The following is a 21,787-nucleotide window of genomic DNA, read 5'->3' on the forward strand; positions in this document are numbered from 1 at the left end:
ACATTGCATATGGAACGTGCTCGATACTACTGGTCAGCTCCACCCACTTGAATCGGACAGAGCTACATACTGCCGAGGATTGCTGCAGCTTCTAGCAGCTGATCTGTGAGGATCCCTGGTATAGGACTCCTGACAATCTAATAATGATGACTTATCCTGATATCAATATTTAACTCCTGGAAAACCACAAGTAAACTGACATAAGAAAACCACTGCAATAAAATATTCATTTGTGACACTAGGTTCACACTGGTGTTTGGGGTCCTCATGGGGACCTGAAAGATGGAGAGCCTGTTTGCTTAAAAAACGGTTACCCGTTTTTAGAGATGCATATTGAATACCTACATAGAGGTATACAGAAGGGATATAGGCAATTACCAGCTTCTTCTTTGTTCAGTCTCATGGCCATAGACAGCAGTAGACTGCAGCAGACTCACCGAGGTCTATGGTAGAATTTCCTAGACATGCTCTGTGCAGAGAGGGGAACTAGTTAAGCTGTGAAATCATCTACTTTCAGCAGTGATAGCAATGATGGGTATTATCTATATGTTTTCTATTATTTGCAATTCAAATTAGGTCACTGCTGCAAAAAAAGAAAGAAAAGTACAGAATACAGAGTACAGAATATATTATTAGGCTTAGTGGCCAGAGTTAAAAATTGCACGATGTAGTGCTTTTTCTTTTGTTATATAGATAGTGACATGGAAGATTAATATTAAAAAAATTCAAAACATTTATCAGAAAAACTGTTTTAAAGGGAATGTGTCATGAGAAAATGAACTACTTTTTAATTCTGTATATTATATTGTATATTCTTATAGGCAATATAAACCTGCTAAGCAATGATTTAGGTAAAAAAAAACAATACCTAGAGCTCGATGTTAGGTACATGCAGAATGGGTCTGCAATATTAAATCCATAGAGGTCTAAATCCATGGTGCTCCTATACGCGTCCATAGGGTTTATTCTGTCCATAAAGTCTGATCAGTCATCTACAATCACAGATATGCAGAATGACTTGTATAGATCTAGTACACTTGCCTGGACCACAAATGCGGACAAAAATAAGATATGCTTCATAATATGCAGACTGCAAAAATCACGGTCATGTGTATGGGGTCCTAATGTATGAATGCACGTTTGCATCCCCCATAGCTAAGCCCCTATTGGTCACCTCTAGTTTTAATGTCTTCTGCTAGGTAGTCTCCCAAAGTTCTGCTTTAGACCATTCATTATGAAATCTTAAAAATTCTCAAATTAATAATCCCACTGGAAGTTTAATACCGTACATACTCGAGTATAAGCCGACCCGAATATAAGCCAAGGCCCCTAATTTTACCACAAAAAACTGGGAAAACATTGACTCGAGTATAAGCCTTTGGGGGAACTGTAGCAGCTACTGGAAATTTTTAAAAATTAAAATGGTCAGAGTTTTTGGGTGCAGTAGTTGCTGGGAAAGGGGAGGGGGTGTTTTGGTTGTCTGTCTGCCCCTTTCCTGAGCTTGAGGACTGAGGTTTTTTCCCCCCATTTGAAATTCAGCCTGGCTGAATATAGGGTATCTGCAGTGCTCCTATTAACCCCTTCCCAACGGAATAGGAGCACTGCAGATACCCTATATTTAGCCTGGCTATAGTCAGACAATTCCAAGTGGGGGAAAAATAAAACCCAGTCTCAGGGAAGGGGCAGTTAGACAACTTTTTTTTTCCAGCTACAGCGTTTACCATACAGGAAAAATATTTTTATAGATTTGTAGAGCGGGCATTTTCGGACACAGGGATACCTAACGTGTATGTGTTTCACAGTATTAGTTTTATATGTGTTCTAGGGAAAGGGGGGGGGGGGGTGATTTGAACTTTTTATACTTTTTTTTTATTTTTTACTTTTTTTTTTTATTATTTTTTTTTTTTTGTATTTATTAGACCCCCTAGGGGTCTTGAACCCCAGGGGGTCTGATCACTAATGTAATGCATTACAATACATTGCAAAAATTTCGTCATTTCTTTTGTAGGCTGCATAGAGCAGCCTGCATAAGAAAAGCACTGCAGCCAGGGAGCCTTTACAGAGGAGCTGAGGGGAATCCCCGGCAGGAGCACTGAGGCGTGGACCTGAAGGAGAACCTCGGCTGCCGGACCTGAAAGGGAACTGTGGCCGACCGCCAGCAAAAGCGCTGAGGGGAATCCCTGGCAGACTCGACTGCCTGGATTGCCTCTCAGCGCTTCTGCGGGCGGCCGGCCGCAGTTCCCCTTCAGGTCCGGTGGCCGAGGTCTTCCTTCAGGTACGCACTCCTGCCCGCTCCCTCCTCTCTCCAGGGGCATGGCGGCGCCTGCCGCTTTCCCGCAGCGGAGAGCATCTCCACTGTAACTCCAGTGCTCAGGAACTCCGGCATTACCACTGTGGAGGTGCCGATTGCAATGGCGATCGCTCTGGAGCAGAGGAGCGCCATTATAGCTAAAGACCACTACAGACTACAGCTACCGTAGTTACAGACCCGGCATACAGACACCGGGGCGGGTGCTTGGCCCAATTCAATTCAAAACTACTTGGCCCAATTGTTCAATTCAAACTACAGAAGTACTTACGGTACTTCTGCTAGAAGGCCCCGGTACGTCTGCCAGGAGTGTGGAGATGCTGTGCCCAGCACCCACCCCCCGTGTCTGTATGCTGGGTCTGTAACTACGGTATTTCCGTAATGACTCGAATATAAGCCGATGCGGACTTTTTCAGCACAAAAACTGTGCTGAAAAACTCGGCTTATACTCGAGTATATACGGTATATATGAAGAAAATTAAAGTAGGAAATGGTGCAGTTCTAATGCAGTATGACTACAATGTACAGAAGGTGTATACTTAATAGAAAAAAAAAAAAAAATCTATGCTATGAAATTCTTAAAAAAACCTGAACTGACTGGACCTACTAAGCCCAAATCCGCTAAAGTCAGCAGTTTTTTTTAACTTGATCTTTAGGTCAATTGTGGAATATTTTCAGCAAGAATGATGAAATAAAATGTGTAGTGCGCCAAGGCCCACCTTGATATTACTGGATATGAGATCTTTAGTTGCACTTGCTCTGCAGCAATGTGTCACGGAAAATTATTTTTAAAATATTGACGGTTCTGGACTTCCCATAACGTAATGCAGCAGATACTGTGGCTGTACATCAAGTTCACGCAGAGAATACTGGAAACCGTAGTATAATAGTAATTGGAGATCCATTAATTGTCCACTAAGGCTTTACATCATCGCTATATTCCGCAGACCAATGAAATGCTACAGTCTGCAGTCCTGGGATACGCTATATTCTGGAGGCTCTGTAGTCATCTCTGCAGTCTGACTCAGAGTGCAAACCATGTTGTCACCTCGTGAAGTCATCTGTAAAAGGAGGCCTTCTGCCAGAAGATTACTCACCAACACTCTGCAATCCACACTGCAGCTTGGCACAAGGTAGAAATATGCGTTAGCAATTAGAAAGTAAAATTATTACGAGAATGAGCAGCATATGCCGGACACACATGCTCCATAAATATCACTACGGATAAAAGCTGGAAAATTTTTAAGTAAAATTGAACTTAGTACATTGACGTCAGTTACTGACAAGTACGTTCTCCCAGTCGTGGCTATATGGTGTTATAAGGAACGGTTGTATACCATTTGATTTAATTTGCCTGTAGGGAATAATAAAGGAAATAATACCTTCACTTTTCACTACAAAGTCTTACATCATATTAACAGAGTATGGCTTTGTTCAAATAGCATTATTCCTTCCCGTACATTTCAGGATTTCTTCATTAAAGCACATAGAATTATTTTTTTTTCTGCAAAAATCTAAAGACCCTTATATTTTACTTTTGCCATTTCCTTTAATGAGATATATATATATATATATATATATATATATATATATATATATATATATATATATATATAGTTATATTTTATAAAATCACTTAAAATAGAAATGGTCTTTAACACCTATATGTCCACCAAGGCATTTTTTATTATATTATAATTCAACATATTTATTTTTAATTATATATATATATATATATATATATATATATATATATATATATATATATTACAATCTGTAATTATAAAATATTTTTCAAATTACAGTTGAAATATTTAGTTTGACTCTGGAAGTCTGGAATTTATATTTACATCAGCAATTATCAAAAGGTGCAGGGTTGTTTCCCCTGTCTCAACGTAGCTGTTGTACCAAATGCACCAAGAATGCGTGGAGATGAAGAAACGGAGGCAATCTGTACAGCTACATGACCCAGGAGCTTTGTGGTTGCAGAGATGCGCCATACACAGAACTTGACAGCTCCACAGATGGGTTATTTGGTTGAATTTGCTATACATTGAGGTTATAGATTGACCGATTATTGGTTATCAGTCCATATATTATATTTCATATGTCTTAATTAAGATAATGTATAGAACATACTTTCACTGCTCAAGTTGTTGTAGTTACTCCACTTGTTATTATTCCTTTATTATTGATTATATTTAAAGATTTTTATTCTTTATTATATTTCTGAAAACCTTACTGGTGCTATACGCTTTAGATTTTTATGTGGTGCATTATTTATGCACTGTTGCTTTTGAATATTTTATACCTAATTTAATAAAAACTTTTATGACAGCAAAAAAAAAAACAACAAAAAAAAAAAACACACAACTCCACTACACTATACTAATTCCTCTCATGCTATGTGTATATATAGTTAAATTGATACTATAGCATAGGGGTGCAACCATGGAGATCAATTCTGCAATGTGGAATACTACAAATATGATATTATACCATTTCATTTTTATTACACTTTTAATACACATCATGTACTTGTATTCTAATTCTAAAGTAGTGTATGCCTAGAATGTGTTCACCTAAAGTTTTTTTTGAGGCCAGAGCCCCATTGGATGGAAACGCCACAATTTGCCCGGATTCTAGCAAATCCCATGTCAACTGTGGTGTGGACATGCCGCGTTTCCAAAACCGGCGCAGTTTTGGAAATTGCAGCATGTCAATTATATCAACAGAAACACCTGCGGTTTCCCCATAGACATAATTGTAACAGAAAATCCGGGGAGGAAAATTCTGCGAGTTTTCTGTTTAAAGCGCTGCGGGAAGAACTGCAATGTGTTGCCACTGCAGGATGTCTTAGCCTTATGGAGGACTTTTGATCCTGAAAGCGACAAAGAGAAAACAGTGGACACTCGGTGGAAACCATTATAATTAGAGATGAGCGAACACTATTCGAAACAGCCGTTTTGAATAGCACGCCCCCATAGAAATGAATGGAAGCAACCGGCACGCAGACTTTGCCGGAGGCCGGCCGCTTAAAACCCCCCCCCCCCCATGCCGGCTACGTCCATTCATTTCTATGGGAGTGTGCTATTCGAAACGGCTGTTTCAAATAGCGTTCGCTCATCTCTAATTATAATCAATGGGTTCTACTGGTGTTCACATGTAACCACTGTATTAGCTGTCCGGCTCTCCGTTATTAGGGTCCCCAAACGGACCCAAATGATACAGAACACAATGCAGATGTAACCTAGCCTCAGTGTTAAAATAAAGCAGCTGACATTTTAATAGATGCTGTTCAGATAAACTTAGGCCTAATTCACATAAAAGTCAAAATCAGCCTTGATTGCTTGCAGTTGAACTATTTACATGGACATTTTTGACAGTCTGTTTTACAAGGACTGTCAAAAAACAAACAAACAAAAAACAAAACAGGACTTATTCCATCTCTTGGAGTTTTTAATAGATCCCTCATAGACTTGTGCATCAGGGAGTTGCGGAAATGGGTGCAATACGATGTTTTCTTTGCAGCAGTCACCTCATTTACATCACAGACAGACAGGATTACTATAGAAATTCACTCCTCTAGAGTGACCATCAGTGCATGGATTGCTGACAATAGATGAGGTCACAGCTTATCGTCCATGGAACATGTCTAGAAACTCTCCCATAGACCATAAGGAGTCAGCTCCTGTTTATAATTGCTATGGCTATGAGACTGCTGTAAAGCACATTCCTAAATGCTGCACATAGAGCAGTGTAAAAACTCAGGCAGGATGCAGCCCCTATAATCATGTACGGAAAATAGTAGAAAATATCTGCAGTCATAAAATAAAAGCAGATAGGAAATTTTTTTTATTTAATTCACTGATTGTAATAACCAAATAAAAAAAATGGATGATCTATTCTTTTCAACCGGTACCTACTGCAGGAGTTAAATGTCATATACCACAGCGCGCCTATTCCTTGCCAGTATAACAGTGGTAAATACCTTGTCGCAGTGAATTATTTTCCTATCATACACACAGATATATGGATTTTTTGCTGATATGGTGGACTAATAGTGGGAAATTACAATGTTCTCCAAGAAAATAGAAGGGAAAAAAAAAAATAGATTTCACCCATAAAGATAGGTCCTTAAAGCCAACAGAAACTGGTATTATGCCTGATTTGGAACCTAATGTCTAGCCCAATAATGATAATAATAGTAATTTCCTTACTGTGTTACCTATCTGGAATTCCAGAGCCATAACCGGAAAACCAGTCTCAGATTTCTCGTGCTGCTGAAATTCTCAGATTTCTCCCTTTCTCCTTTACAGATGATATCAATCTGCTCTCGGACTTGTTAACCAGTCCTAATACATATGCTTGTTATAAATATAAAGGTGGTTTCATGATGGCTGAAAGTCTGGATGTCTGTCTCGCTGCTATTAATATTCCGGTTTGGAAATGTACAGGGTTCTGCAGGATCCGTGGGAAACTTTGCTGAATAGGCTCGGGAAGATTTTACAAATGATAGTGATGCACGGATCTGCTCTTGGGGCTGTGTATTGTGGCAGGACAATGGCAGAGGGAGGCTTTGCGTTGGCGAGCAGCTCAAAGTCACATTAACAATGTTTGAGTGGTTGTAGGGGTCAGCTGCTATAGCAACAAGGTTGAAGAAAAAAAGTTTGGTCACAAAACCTTCAAACTGCAATGGGTTTCCATTTACTTCTACCATGAAGAACATAAATACAAGGATTGCTTAATGTACAGAAATCTAGAAAAGTGCTCACAAGCATTGGCTCAAAAACATTAAAGGGGATCCGTCGCCTTATAATTATGGCTTAAAGGTGCGGGGCGCGGAGGAGAGGAATAGCAGCATCGCTCCTGCCTTCATGCAGGGCAGGAGCGTAGCAATGTTGCAGGCACCTGTGCCAGCGTCTACACTCCCCGGCATCCGCCTCTCTATTACAGTGGATGCCGGGTCTAAATTGCATTGTGAAGGCTGTACGTCCGATGCCTAGCTGCATCAGGAGCGCACACGCAGGGTCAGCGGCATAGAAGCGGCGTCTTCTCGCCACTGGCTTTGCATATGTAACCCCGCCCACCAATGACGCAACACAGCCGGAAGAAAGAAGAATTTACAACATTGAAGACTGGTGAGTATGTGACGTGGGAATACCCCTTTAAAGGGGTTCTCCAGCCCCAAATATACAAGACTGGGAGCATGTATAAGTAGGTCCTAGTCAGATAATAGGTACGGTGCTGCAATTCCCCAGAACCTCAACCATGTAATGGTGACTCTTTGTCCACTGCACCAGCTTCCGGTGCTTAGGGGCTGCTGGAACAGCTGATCGGTGCAGAATTCTGGTATTGGACCCCACTGATAACAGGCTAACTACTTATACTGTGGATAGGTCATCCGTATGAAAATTTCATTTGGGGCTGGAAAAACCCCTTTAACTGTTTTGTAGCCTGGAAAAATAATTTTAAAGGCAGGCATGTACACTGTTACTCAGGCCTTGTATCTCCTCAGTTCCACTAGCAAGCCTCCAAACATCTCCTCAAGATTCAGTTTCTATTGGTCAAGCAATGACATCACCCCCAACATGGTCGCTGCGGTCAGTCATTTGATAGTTGGTAAAGTCATTGCTGCCTTCTAGGAATGTCTGCAGCAAAGACTTAAAGGGGTTGGACAATTATTCCCCATCTACAGGCAGGGGATAAGTGTCTGACCTCTAGTGGTCTCGAAAACCGGGTCCCCCAAGATGGGGGACTGAAAGTGGTGCTCCGTTCACTTCCATGGGGGCTGCGAACACTGGAAGAGAATACAGTACTGGCAACCCCACTGAAGTGAATAAAGTGATGGTCATATAAGAGCACTGGCATCATCACTGGAAATAGGAGGTGAATATGAGGAGAGCAACGCTCCGTTTTGAGCATGTACTGGTTTAAAATAATGGTTTTTTTATTGGCCTATAAAACCCCCTTTATACCATTTTTCATGTAGTAAAAAATTGCATTGTTTTTAACTGTCACCTGTATGCAATGCGTTATATTTAATACATTCATGTACATTATATGTTAAACTGCAGAAACAGCACTTGCCCTGCCTGGCTTCTTTTCTAGTACACTTCCAAACAGTGCATACATCTGTAGGTTTTGATGTGAAGCTCTAATATAATATAAGCATGTTCTTCTCATAAATGCAAACATATTTGGACACAATAAGGGAATGAATTGTGATAACTGTTTCATGACTTCATACAAGAAAGTCAAGCACAGATGTCATCACATTATTATGGCTGGGTCTTGAGAATACATTGAATTTTTACTGTATGGTCATCTCAGCCACGTCCAGCCCCAAAAGGATTTTCCATACTGATGATCTATCCACAGGATAAGTCATCAGTAGGTTACCTGTTGGGATCAGACACCCAGACCCCACATAGATACATTGTTCTGGAAAGCTCTGGACATTGGAAGTTACTAAGTGCAGGATCTCCTATTCTAGTAGTAAGAGCAGCGTCATCAACTGCATAGTGGTGATTTGGGGTAATTGAAGCACTACAGAAGAGCCTGCATACGCTACCTGACTACTATTGTCACTTCCAGAAGAGCTAATCTATGCAAGTCCAGATGTCACTCCATCACAGATCACACACTGATGACTTATGTGACATTGCCACATTTAAGATATATCTGTAAAAATAAGCTAAGGTTGAAAACTTGTATAAGTCAGACATAGGTCAAAGAACAAAAAATCTGCTAGACCACTGCCAAAACCTTCACTGTGATATACTATTGTACATGTACTTAGTTGATATTCCACATGTACTTGATTGAAAAAAGAAGACAGACAACTTCCAGTCCAAAAAACAGCTAGCTGTGACTGGATGCCGCTGCAGTGCATCAGCATCCAGTCGCGGCATTCTGCTCCGGATTAGGCCCAAATGAAAGGGCCTAGTCAGGAGGGAGGTGTCACGTCTCGGATGTCCGGGGCTGAATCAGCTGCGGAATCTGCCTGAAGAAAGGGCATGTCGCTTCTTTTTTCCCATGAGCGGGAACAAACCGCTTGCGGAAAATGGAAATGACCGGCTCCCATTGATTTCAATGGGAGGCTTTTTTTTTAGCCAGATTCTGACACTGATTCCACGTCAAAATCCGGCCCAATATACCCCATGTGAACTAGCCCTTACCCATACTATATACACTCAGTGGCGTAACTACCACCATAGCAGCGGTAGCAGCTGCCACAGGGCCCGGGACATTAGGGGCCCGGTGACAGCTGCTATCATTATTCTCGGAGGTCTTTTCGGACCCCCGAGTATAATGATCGGGGCCCCCTCTTGGTGGAATACTTTCCACCAACAGGGGGCCCCGAAGCTGCAGCAAAGGCTGAGACACAGGAGCTGCAGCTCGGGCTCCTGTCAGGGCTTCAGGACGCTCCCCCTCTCTCCCCCCTCCCTTTCTCTGCTGTCCTCTGCCCACCAATGAGAGGAGGAGGCGGGGCTTATCCCTGCCGAGCTCCTGCCATCCTGCACTGGAGGAAGAAAGGAAGAAGGAAAGTGAAACTAAAGCTACACAGGTACGTACTGGGGTTACTTATTAATGTCAGGCATTTGGGGGGATTACTTGTGTTTTAGTAACTCCATGTGCCTCATATTAATAGCAGTTAACCCCATCATCTCCCTCACATTAACCCCTGTTTGCCTCACCATAAGAGTTACTGATATGTGAGACATAGGGGGGTAATAGTGATGAAGATACTTTATTATTACCTCCATGTCTCTCACATATCAGTAACTCTTATGGTGAGGCTTACAGGGGTTAATGTGAGGGAGATGATGGGGTTAACTGCTATTAATATGAGGCACATGGAGTTACTAAATTGTAATGCACAGGGCCAGATTTTTTATCCACAATTTGTCCTGGTATAGCGGTCAGCGGGTGACGTGACAGTATTTAGTCCTGTAGGGGCCACTAAGGGACATAATACTGTGTGCAGGGGCCACTATTGGGTATAATACTGTGTGCAGGGGCCACTATGGAACATAATAGAGCGCGCAGGAATGCGTAGGAGGGACTCGGTCGAGATCTTCGGTGTCGGGGGGGCCCCATGTCAAAAGTTCGCCACGGGGCCCCACCATTCCTAGTTACGCCACTGTATACACTACAAGACAGTAAAGCCATGTGTAGACTAGGACCCCCAGCTTTACATCACTATAAAGCAAAAAGTTCAGTCTCCTTACTGGGTTCTGACCAGGAAATACGTCCAACGTATGACGTGTTCATTGGGACTAACAGGCAAGTGATGTTTTATGATTTTTATCTTATAACTTCATTTCTTGGTCTCACAGACAACCTCTTTATTTCAGAGTCAGATAATATGATGAATACCCCAATATCAGATACTCTGGAATGAGGTTCTCCAGCAGTCAAACATATCACCTTCCACCCAAGCCTTAATGTTATCTCTTCTATCCAAGATGTTTGCTAAAGATAACAAAGCGGTATCGGTGTTTACTTTAAAGCCATGAATAAATCTGATGTATACTTCAATTATTCAAGTTGGACATTTGTAACTTCTGGCGACACGCCTCAGGAATGTTTGCTCTCCTTGTCTATGATTTCTTTCATAGACTCATAAATGCTGGCTGCGCATCAGTGCCAGATCTTAGGGAGTTCTGGTTAACATTTGTATTTTGCATCACTTGCTCAGCGCAGGGCAAACACACCGGCCCGTTGGTTATTACTTGCAGTGAAAATGATATCTCTTGCTTCTGACATATTAAAAATGCAAGTTTTTCTTCTGGGATTAGTGGTAACAAACATTTAAAGAGTGTAAGTGGCGGCGGTGCTCACTATGCAAACGCCTGGATGAAATATTCTTGGCCTGCACTTTTACTGCATTGCTGAAAGAATCCTGACAAGAGAAGCAGTCACAAGTCTGCCTGCTCAGAGTAAATGGCACTTGCTTAGCAATTAATCAATCCAGTACCAGCCACATTATCCAAGCACTTTATATTATCTATATCCATCTATCTATATACACTGAGCTGTGTTTAGACTCTTAGTTGCCGTAGCCCAAAAATAAATAAATCAAAAAGTCTTCACATTGCCAACAGCGCTAGCAAGCATTTTCTTCTACGTGGTGTTCATTGGATAAGTGGACCAATGGCAAGAGCTTGAGATCTTTAGTTGTTTGTGTACGAATGTGTCATCATGACTAATTTGACAGCCATTATTTGTCATATCTAGAAAATTTTGCAAGCTTTTAATATGTATGTACCTCAGGTGCCCCCTTAAACAGGAACTTTCAGGTCCTCGGGCACCTGCGGTTTTATATACCACTAGAAAACCAACTGTGCGCTGAATTCAGCACACTGTCGGCTTTCTAGCGCTATATAAAATCGCAGGTGCCCGAGGATCTGATAGGTCCTCTTTAAATGCCTTCCTTTATGGTCAAATAGGCAATACTGATCCACACAGTATCACATGCAATCATCTGTTAGGCCCGATTCACATCTGCACATGGGTTTAAATTTGGGGGCCCGCATGAGGATCGAACGGGAACCTGATCCGCATAAACTATAGACCCCATAGACTATAATCTGGTATGTGTGGTTTCCGCTCAGTTTCCACATGATAAAATGTGGATAGAAAAGTGTTGCTTGCAGTACTTTTCTCTCTGCATTTTTCATGCAAAGAGGGGAACGGAATGGATCGAACAAAGACATTCCCTAGCTAGAAATATTCCCCTTTATTCTGTGTAAGATATAGGAAAGTTGGTGCCACAAAACAATATGGCCATGTGCTAGTGAACATTTCAGCTGTTGAAGAAGCTATCAATAAAGAAGCTCCAGAAAACCACTTTTGCATGGTATTAAATTATTTTCAAGTATTGCCAATCCTTACCCCTCATTTACATATGCGTTTGGTAATCCATTTGGGGAGTCCGCATGGGGACCCACCCACCCTGAACGTAATACAAAACGCACTGCCAAACTATAGTGGGGTCCATGTGCTCTCCACGCAGTGTCCGCACGAAATGCGTGCAAGTAGCATACTGACCCCATTATAGTCTATGGGGTCCGTATGCTTTCACTGCACACTGCTTGCCAGTGCGTTCGGTAGTCCATTCGGTGGGTCCCCATGCGGACTCCCTGAACGCATTACCAAACGCAGTTGTGAACAAGGGGTTACACATAACAATGGCTGAACATAAGCCTAGCATTTCCACAAACTCCCACTTGTCGCTTTACAACAACCTTACGAGGGGGATTGACCCAGCAACCCAATAACACCTCCGCTTCTGAGACGCATACATCAATGTACAATACTTGGATGCGAGATCAAGCTTTTTTTTTCTTGCGGGCGTACCTGAAGAGATTATCTGTTTGAGATCTTAAAAGGAATTGGTTGTTGTCTCATTTTTTTTTTTTTTTTTTTTTTTTTTTTTTTTACTATTTAATAGTACTGCAATTGGGGTCATGAACATAAACCATTACTCACCTCTTCCCAGGCGTCCGTTTCCCAGTGGTGGCAGGTTTGTTCATCTGTATGCAGGTCCCTGTGCCATTTCTGCAGTCAGGTGCCGTTTGTGAAGAGGTCACTGCTGAGGCCTGTGTTTGGCTGCAGAGGTCCTCTCACACAAGTGGGGCATCACTGGTGACGTCAACCAGGGGACCTACATACAGATGAACAGGGCTGCTCCTGCTGTCCCTGGGGACAGGTAATGACAGCAATGTTTTATTATGTTTATGGCCTGAATAGCAGCACTATTAAATATTTAGAAAAATGTGCTCTGCATTATTTAAAAATGGTTAAAATTACAGAATATTAACATACAAAAAAAATAACCTTCCCAAAATCCACTGTCTAGGTACTTATATACACTAACCACAAATGCCCACATCACATTAGACTACACAATGGACTGACGAATGGAGATGAAGCAGTATAAACCACCAAATATCTGCCCGACTACTGTAGAAAACCTCTGAAATTGAATATTAGACCGCCATCCCAGATTAACACAGTCCCGTTACGTTGCATGCACTAAATTTTATTTTGTCATTCAGTAGTCTGCGTAAAGGGAATCTATTAAGAGACATCTTGATATAAACTGGCCACAGTGCAGCACAGAGAACATTATGCTAGGCGCCATCATACTTTCAGATAACCCAAAAGATGCGCCATAAATTGTAACGGGAGCCAAAGGTTTTCAAACCTGAATAAAGAGACTTGGAGGCTCTAGCATGCCCTCCTTGCAAATTTATAAAGAAGATGTTTTTTATGGTAATGGTGTATCCACTGGACTATCTATAGGTATGATAGTGAAAAACAATGTTCCCTACAAAACACAGTGGCTGCTCCAGATGCCCTTTATGCTAGGTTAACACTAGTATTGAGCTATCTGTCAGTCGGGTCCGCATGAGGACCCTACAGATGGAGACCATGTCTACTTAAAAAGCAGTTACCTGTGTAAACCTGCAGACCTCTGGGACTATAATGGAATATGCCAGGTTTCCGCTGATTCTATAGTAAAACCAGCGGAGAGAAAAGTCCTCTTTGCAGGATTTTTCTCTCTGATATTTTCAGGTGGAATCTGTGGTGGAGTCTCCTATGGAGAATCCAATGTAGATGTGGACCTAGCCTTTCGTGGTGTTAAAACCTTGCAATGTAAGTGCATGGCACCTTACAATGTTTGCCCGTGACACCTATTTTAGCCCATTGCCATATCACTAAGGCAAACTTATTGCTTTTTAACTACTCCTTTAACTACTCCTGTCACCCACATACAGTGATCAAATAACTTTTGTACACAAGGAAACAAGAAAAGCTGTAGGTCATCAATGTGTCATTACATTGTCTATGGGACAATCACATCAAGTATTTGTTTGCACTCAGTGTGCACAGGTCCCAAATAACAGTCAGATTGCACACATCCACTTAGTAGACATAATATCCCAGCCTCACTCCTTTCAGAATAGCTACGCGGCCCCCACCATGATAAAGGAATACAGGTCATCTGCCTATTAAATGGAATATTTGGCAGATTGTTTTTTACTACCATCATGTAAAAAGTCTGACCGCCTCTTTCAAGCTGCAGATGACCAATGACCTTAGTTATTTTTCTAACTCATCTTGCATATTAAAAACAATCTAAAAACAATTCATAATCTATTGTGTTCAATAATCCAAATGCTTTGTAATAGAAGTACTATTATATCACAACAAAGTGCTCGACAATGCCTGTGAACAGAAGATGAAAATAGCCCGCTGACTACAAAGAAGAAAAGTTCATCCATTTTACAAAAACAAAGACTAAAAATGTTGAATTTACACTATGCTACATATTTCATTAAAAAACAAAAGCAAGAAATAATGAAAACGACTTTAAATGCAAGTCAGAGAACTCAGTGCAAATAATAGTATTCCAAAAACGTGACAAAAAAAATTAAAAAATTCTTTAATCTGGACCCCAGTAGTTGAGAATCAGTTTTGGGCCTCATTTACAAGACAGCGCTGTGCACCACTGCCAAGTGTACACCTAAGGGTAATCCGGTTTCATGGATCTCACATAGACAGGAGTCTATTCATAGACAGAGGAAGATGGCCCTAGAAATAGATTTTTTTATTCTCAGATCTCTCACGCAGACCAATAAAACAAGCGAGTGAATAGATCCATTAAAGTCTATGAGCTAGTGTGCTGGACATTAATACAAGGAAGATCTCTTTCTTTCTGAATATTGGATACTGACTTTAATACTCTGAAGGTCTTCAGGTTTCTAACAAATGCCCACACTACTTATTCAATGACATTCACTTGTTGGTAGCAGACCATAGCTTGTCATTGGAAATCTGCAGATCACTGCACCCATTGGACCACCATGGATGTAGAAGGGTCCTCATCTTCTACACTACTACAAAGAACCTTGTACCATCTACTCTTTCAATTAAAATCAGGCAAATGGCTAGATGTCATCAAGATAAGTCAATGATCTAATGTATATGTGTACAGTCCAACAGTCTCAACATCCCCTGGTGGAATGGGGGTTGTACATGTTGTATTTGACCACACCATGAGATAAGTCAATACCAGAGAGGTTTATTCCTCTCTTCCCAGTGAAACAGCATGCACACTTAGCAAAGCCAAGTAGGCATATTTATAAAGGGAGTCAAGAGATGTAGCTATGGGCCAGACAATCTTATATGTGCCTTTAAATCAAACAGTCCCGAATATGGAGCTTTGTCATCACTGCGGCACAATTTTTCTTGTGGTATACTAATACAATACTGTTGTTAGCGGACTAGTACATACCAGGGGCAATAGTGCACATAAGAATACAAGTCTTTCCAGCTACAAAGTATCATGGCTATTACAATCAAATATTCTCTTTCAATAAATAAATCCATTGAAATATTACATAATGGTAGACAACCATGTTTTAATACTACAAAAATGCCCGAGTGGGAGGAAGAGGGATTGGAAAGCGCAGACTACTGTAGGAGTGTGTCGTTGGCCTACAAGTACTGTAGGTAGTGGCTAGCTACTGTATCTGGCTACAGAGCTAAGTAATATAGCAATGCTGCTTACTGGCACCATGCAGCATGGTTGGAGAGCAGTCAGAACAGTTCACAAACCCAGTTATACAGCTGATGGCGGATGAGCACATGCGGAGCACAGGTAAAGTCACTAAAACTATGGCATCTGCTTCGCGCAGAACAGTAAATGTACACAGGGTCTTCAGGGGTCGGGGCAGAGAGAAGGAAGGATCTGCACATATAGGACTACATTTTTTCAGTACCTGTTGGTGGAAGTTACCGTTGGAAACAGAATTCTAAAACAGGTTTTGAACAAGGGCCCCTCGTATGCTATTAACTTTTTATAGGTGTACTTACTTTAATTGAAGTAAATAAGAGACTTGTTTAACTTTCTTCTATTTGTCAGACAGGTTTATATTAGTGAGAAACCCTTTTAAAAGCATAGTAGACTAGAGATAGGATTTCACACCATGTCAGACGGCTGCAATAAAGCTCCGATGACACAAATATGGTAAATGTCTATCAAAAGTCATGTGAGTAATACGCAGCAGACCAAGCACCGTCCAAGCCTACAAATGCGCATTATGCCAAAAGTAAAATATATCAGATACAGGAACTCTTAGCGCAAGTACACATTTCTTCCTTTTAGTCTGTTGTTCTGATCCACCATAGGATTAGAACAACAGACTGTAAGAATAATAAAATGACTGACACAGATGGTAAAACTTTCTTTCACTATAATACAGAAAACAAGGCGGAGGCTTTCTTCCATCTTATGATTGTTTAAGCTGGAAGTAAAAACTTTCTTCTCCAATTGACAAAAAGGGAAGAAATCTTCAGTCTTGTTTTTAAAGATTAAAGTCAGTGATGACAAACAGACAAAATGTGCACCATCACTATTATGTATTCAGTCTGTTGTTCTGATCTTATGATGGAAGTGGACTAAATAGCGCAAGTGTGAACTTACCCTTACCCCTTACCCCCAAAATTAGGAAGCACACAAGATTAATTCCCAAAACGTTGCAAGGTTTGCAAGTGGTATTGAGGTCTTTGGGCTGTCGGTGTCTGTACTTGTATTCTGCCTGATTGATGGCCTGTTAGAGGAGCTGCCCCAGTCAGGGAGACAAAGAGACCACATATGGAAACTTACTCTAGAGAACACTTTTGGGACAATCAATAGTAGGTAGTTGACACATATCCCCAGTTGACCTCATGCAGTTTACTTAGAGCTAATTTACTGTCTTTTCAAGCTGAGCCAATAATGAAGGTATTAGCACCTCCAGCTATACTGACCATTGTTACATGGCAGGACTGACCATTAGAATACATTTGCAATTCCCAACAACAAATTAACAAACCCAAGTTCTATAAATCTACATTTATACCAAGAGGGAGATTGTGCAACAGCAGATAATCATCCCCTGCTTGCCCATTGTCCACACACCTAAGGAGGCCATCATCATGCAAGTGTGCATAGTGTCCAATGCCTGCAGTGTCCATGGTCACAACAGGACTTAATGGCATATACTCAATTTAGATCCTTTACATTATAATCCCTTGGTGCTCCAGTCAGTTTTGGCAGTGATGCTTTCATTTTATCAACTCTTCTTTCCAAAAGCCATAGCGTTTTTATTTTTCATATGAGGGCTTTTTTTTGTAGAACGAGTCGAATTGTTTAATGGCAACTTTTATTGTAACATAGAGCATTTTAGAAGCCTTTAAACATGGTTTGCGGGGTGACAAAAGAACAGCAATTCCACCACTGAATTTGGGGTCTCATTTTTCCACACTTGCAAAATATAAACCCTGTGTGTCGCCATATTGTGACAACTATATCTTTATTTTTTTTCCCCCATTGGAGCAGTCGTATCAAGCTGTAGCGATTATTGGTACAATTTTGGAACTTTATCAGTACCCTTTATTTCATTTTGGGAAGGGGTTGGTGATAATGGTATAATACACTGCTCTCTTCCTATGAAGCATTGCCTCTGACATAGGTTTGCGTACGTGGCAGGCCTGGAGCACATGGTTAGGTCCCAGACTGCCATGACAACCCATCTGCACCCATGATCTTGCCTGAAGGGGGTCGGTCAACACGGTGAGGGAAGAGTGCCCCTTTCTAACGGTTTGGATGCTGTGATATCTAAGGTACTAAATGGCACAATAATAGATATTGGCACCTGCAGTGTGTGAAATGGGCTCAGCTCAGTCTACTCCATACACTCATGTCTTGAAGGGTCCAGACTTAAAAGGTATACTTTGTATATACACCATCAATAAAGTAATGTAAAGAGGTGCACAATCATAGTGTGTACAACCAAGCCCCCATATACAGAAATTCTTCCTAACCTTATGTAATACGTATCATATCAGCACTATAGATTTACACTTGTACTTGGAGGAGGAATATAACATATATGGCAGGTCTGATGAAGATCACCCAGGTTATAGTGGTGGTAGGAGGACAGCTAGGCACACAATCATTTTATAAGGATACAATGTTGCATGTCTACTTCTTGTAGCGTGTACAGGATGACGTCAGCCAAAGATAACCCAATGTCACAAACCCTTCAGCCCTTACTCCACTCACCTCTTCCTCTCTCTTCACAGGTCACTACATGACTGTCCATTGAAAAGACACCAGACAGTTTCCCATTTCAATCTCAAGACCCAAACGGTCACATGATATCTTAGAGACACTTGAGCTACCACAACTCAGCAATCTACACAAAAGGGTATACGTTTATACGTACACAAACGTCACACATGTACCAAAAAGCAATTAGATCTATTCCAAAATATCAGCAAGTGGATGTATACACATGGGGTTATCATATATGAAATAGGTATAGAATTTCCCATCGGAGATTGATACACTGATAAAAGGTTATATATATTGTTGTGTAGATAGAGCATACCTATATAGTAGGTGAACCAGTGGTCCCTGCTATGTGATCCACAATGTTAACCCTCCTCTTTTTAACCAATACGATAATTAAACACCATTTTCAATAAAGCTGAGTCAGGCTCACTCCAGTGGTCAAGAGAAAGCGACGTCACACAGAGATGAAGTTGTGTCTTTCAACTGATGCACTGGCAGCCATGTTTAAATGTATGTAATACCGATGGTTAGAGAAAACATAGGAAGGCCTCAGGAACCTTGGCAGTCAGGAGTCTCAGGAAAGCCACACTGCTATCATTTGCAAATAAAATCTATAAAAAACTAACCCGAGCAACAGAGATCTACACTACAAATGCAATGCTTAGGTCACAGCCAGCTATACTACCATTACAATACTACTACGCTAAGGTTATCAGAGATCAATAGATACATCCTATGGACAGAACACATTATCATTGTAGCATCAGCGACTAGAGAAAGCTGTGATGTCAGTGGAGTAGGATATGCTTACAGCCGGATGCACTGCAGGCCTCATATGTTCCCACATTATTTATATCCTTATAAGACAATGAACAAGCCTTACAAGGTGTATGTACAGTGTCATCCATTTAACCAGTGCAATCTAGGTTTGCAGACAAGGCCTTGTAAAAATGGACATAGGCATGGGAAATCTGCTGAAATTCCCCGATAGACATCTACTATAGCCTCAGCTGTATTAGCAAATGGAATGCATTCATCATGAGAAATACAGATTTGGCATTGTAATAGATATGCAAGGTATGAGTGACATCTGAAGGTGGGGATGGGGGTAAATCTCAGATGTCAGCCTAACCCCAGTGTGCAAAATACCAAAAGAACCTGTCCTAGTAGGGTTTATAATACATGGGACTGGAATAGCCGGCATCTATTATATCAATAAGTCAGGCTATGTATTAACGTTTGCTGACGTTCTTGCCATATACATGCCAAGTAAACCGTATACTTCATTGTGGTTACACTATATATGTAAAACATACAGATGATTTATCTAGGGATCGAGTCAAGGCCTGGAGAAATAGATGGGTATGCTCAGGGTGATGAGACTATAGCCTAGCAGTGGGGAGCTGAAGCACCATCCTTTTCTGCAGCCCAGAGCTGCTTTGCATTGAGATTACGCAGCAGTCTTTAAATAGATTTTGGTCATTGCTTAAGCATGCCTGTCCCCCCTCTGTATATTAAACCAGTATTTATCCAGTGCATCCTGCCGTAACACTGAAAGCAAGAAAACAACACCACCCCATACATAAAAGGGCAATCCGTCTATGGCCATTGCTTTCAATTAAGACTATTACTGCACCATTTCTGCAAATGAGAAAAAAAAAAAAAAACCTGTCTATTCTGGTGTGTCAGTATACGACATAGGTGAACGACCGACTTATGATCTAGAGTGGCCATTAAATATGTGCAACATCCCCTATGCCATATTGAAAGTGCTGGATAAGCAGCTCCAAATACCAAGGAAATGAAATAAAAATAGGGTGAGCTGAAGGGCTCCTGTGTGTATGTGACCAGGGCAGTCAGCCATTCGGCTGCTCAGCCGGAGATCTAGATGTGCTGCATACATTATTTGCCAAATAACACCATATTGAGAGGCCTAACATTGAATGTTAGTGATGTACAAAATGGTGGATGTAGACACAAGCATCTAAATATATACAATTCACATCCTTATGTAAATAGATACAGTCATACATGGTATATATGCACAATGACAAGCTCATAGAGAGACCGACAGACAGACAGACAGAACTGGCAATAGCCTCTGGTATCAAATGTATTATTTATGTAGGCATTGGCTATAAAAACCCATTATTTCTCTAATAATTGCAGTCATCGGAATGGAAGCAGAGGATTAATGTAGGAAATTTGACAAACCTGATGTCATATAGCCTCGTGATGCCTGGGAAATAAAAGCTGGTGGAAAGTGTTTGTGCAGGCGATAGTCCTTTTCACTACGGGACCTCATGCGGTCTGAGGCCCGGTCAGAGAAATCAGCACTAGGCCAGGCCCGGCGTAAGGTTGTACTCCGAGTCTTCTTCATTCTGAGGCTACCTGAAGCCTAATTGTCCAGCTGCATGAGACAGGCCTCACCGCTGTTCCCTTTTTTTCATCAAAACATTAAGCACACAGCTTGAGCAGGGGCTGCAAACATTTTGCCGCTACCTCTTCTAGGAAGCCAGCTGCGGGTCCGTTCGTTTTCTCCCTCGAATGATCCAATTTTACACACGTCCCACAATGCATTACACTTCATTTGCAATCAATCCAGCTTATAGCTTCCAGATTCATGTGGAGGAAAGGCACATTATGTGGCTTCTCAGCCAAAGAAGGGGAGGGGGAGTGAGCAGAGATTTGTAGCGTGAAAGCTCTGAGATCCCAAACAATAGCTTGATTCAGCATAGGGCTGCTTAGCCAACTGTGAGGCACAACACAAAAGAACCCAGCAAATACTGGGAAAAAACACCCACAGAATTTGGTTTCAACCTGAACCCTTGCACCTAAGATCTTGCGGGAACGAGAAAAAAAAAAAAAAAAAAGCCCAACGTCAATATCCCAATGGTTGTGGCATTAAAATGAGGAGGCGATGACGACGAAAGTAGGTTTTTTTCCCTCCTCTCTTCACCTATCAGGCTCCGTGAAGCGAATCAATGAGGCAATCTAAATCGGCATTGCAGTAATCAAGGGACAATATTCATTCTTCGCAGCCACACAGCTGTTCCTTACACACTGGGCGTGCAAAAGCCCCCCATGGCATCATAGCCCAGGCACGCGCCTGTACCAATTTTCACAGTGATGAAAGGGAGAAATCCTCGGATTGGCGATCAGTGTCTCTCCCCTTCTCTTGGTCCACTCGTAGCCTTTTCCTGCCACTGCTCATATTCCATTATTTATCGCTCTCACCAGGCCGCTCCTTCAAGCTTAGGGATCTACAATACAATTACACCCAAACAGTTTGCTTTCAGGTATTCCCAGCTCTGCAAAGCTTGCTCTGTCCTGTGTTGAATGGC

The 21,787-nt window shown here is 41.4% G+C and overlaps 1 protein-coding gene across 1 annotated transcript in view; it reads right to left on the bottom strand.

Annotated features, from left to right (window-relative positions):
* The window catches only part of STOX2 (storkhead box 2), a 91,537-nt gene extending 70,234 nt beyond the window's left edge, over positions 1-21,303 (bottom strand). The window contains exon 1 of the mRNA XM_075259334.1: positions 20,658-21,303. Coding sequence (XP_075115435.1) covers positions 20,658-20,823 — 166 coding nt within the window. The 5' untranslated portion in view covers positions 20,824-21,303. The remainder of the gene's footprint in view (positions 1-20,657) is intronic.
* Between the last annotated feature and the right edge of the window lie 484 nt (positions 21,304-21,787).

Source organism: Leptodactylus fuscus, chromosome 1 (assembly GCF_031893055.1).
Source record: "Leptodactylus fuscus isolate aLepFus1 chromosome 1, aLepFus1.hap2, whole genome shotgun sequence".
Classification (NCBI taxonomy): Eukaryota; Metazoa; Chordata; class Amphibia; order Anura; family Leptodactylidae; genus Leptodactylus; species Leptodactylus fuscus.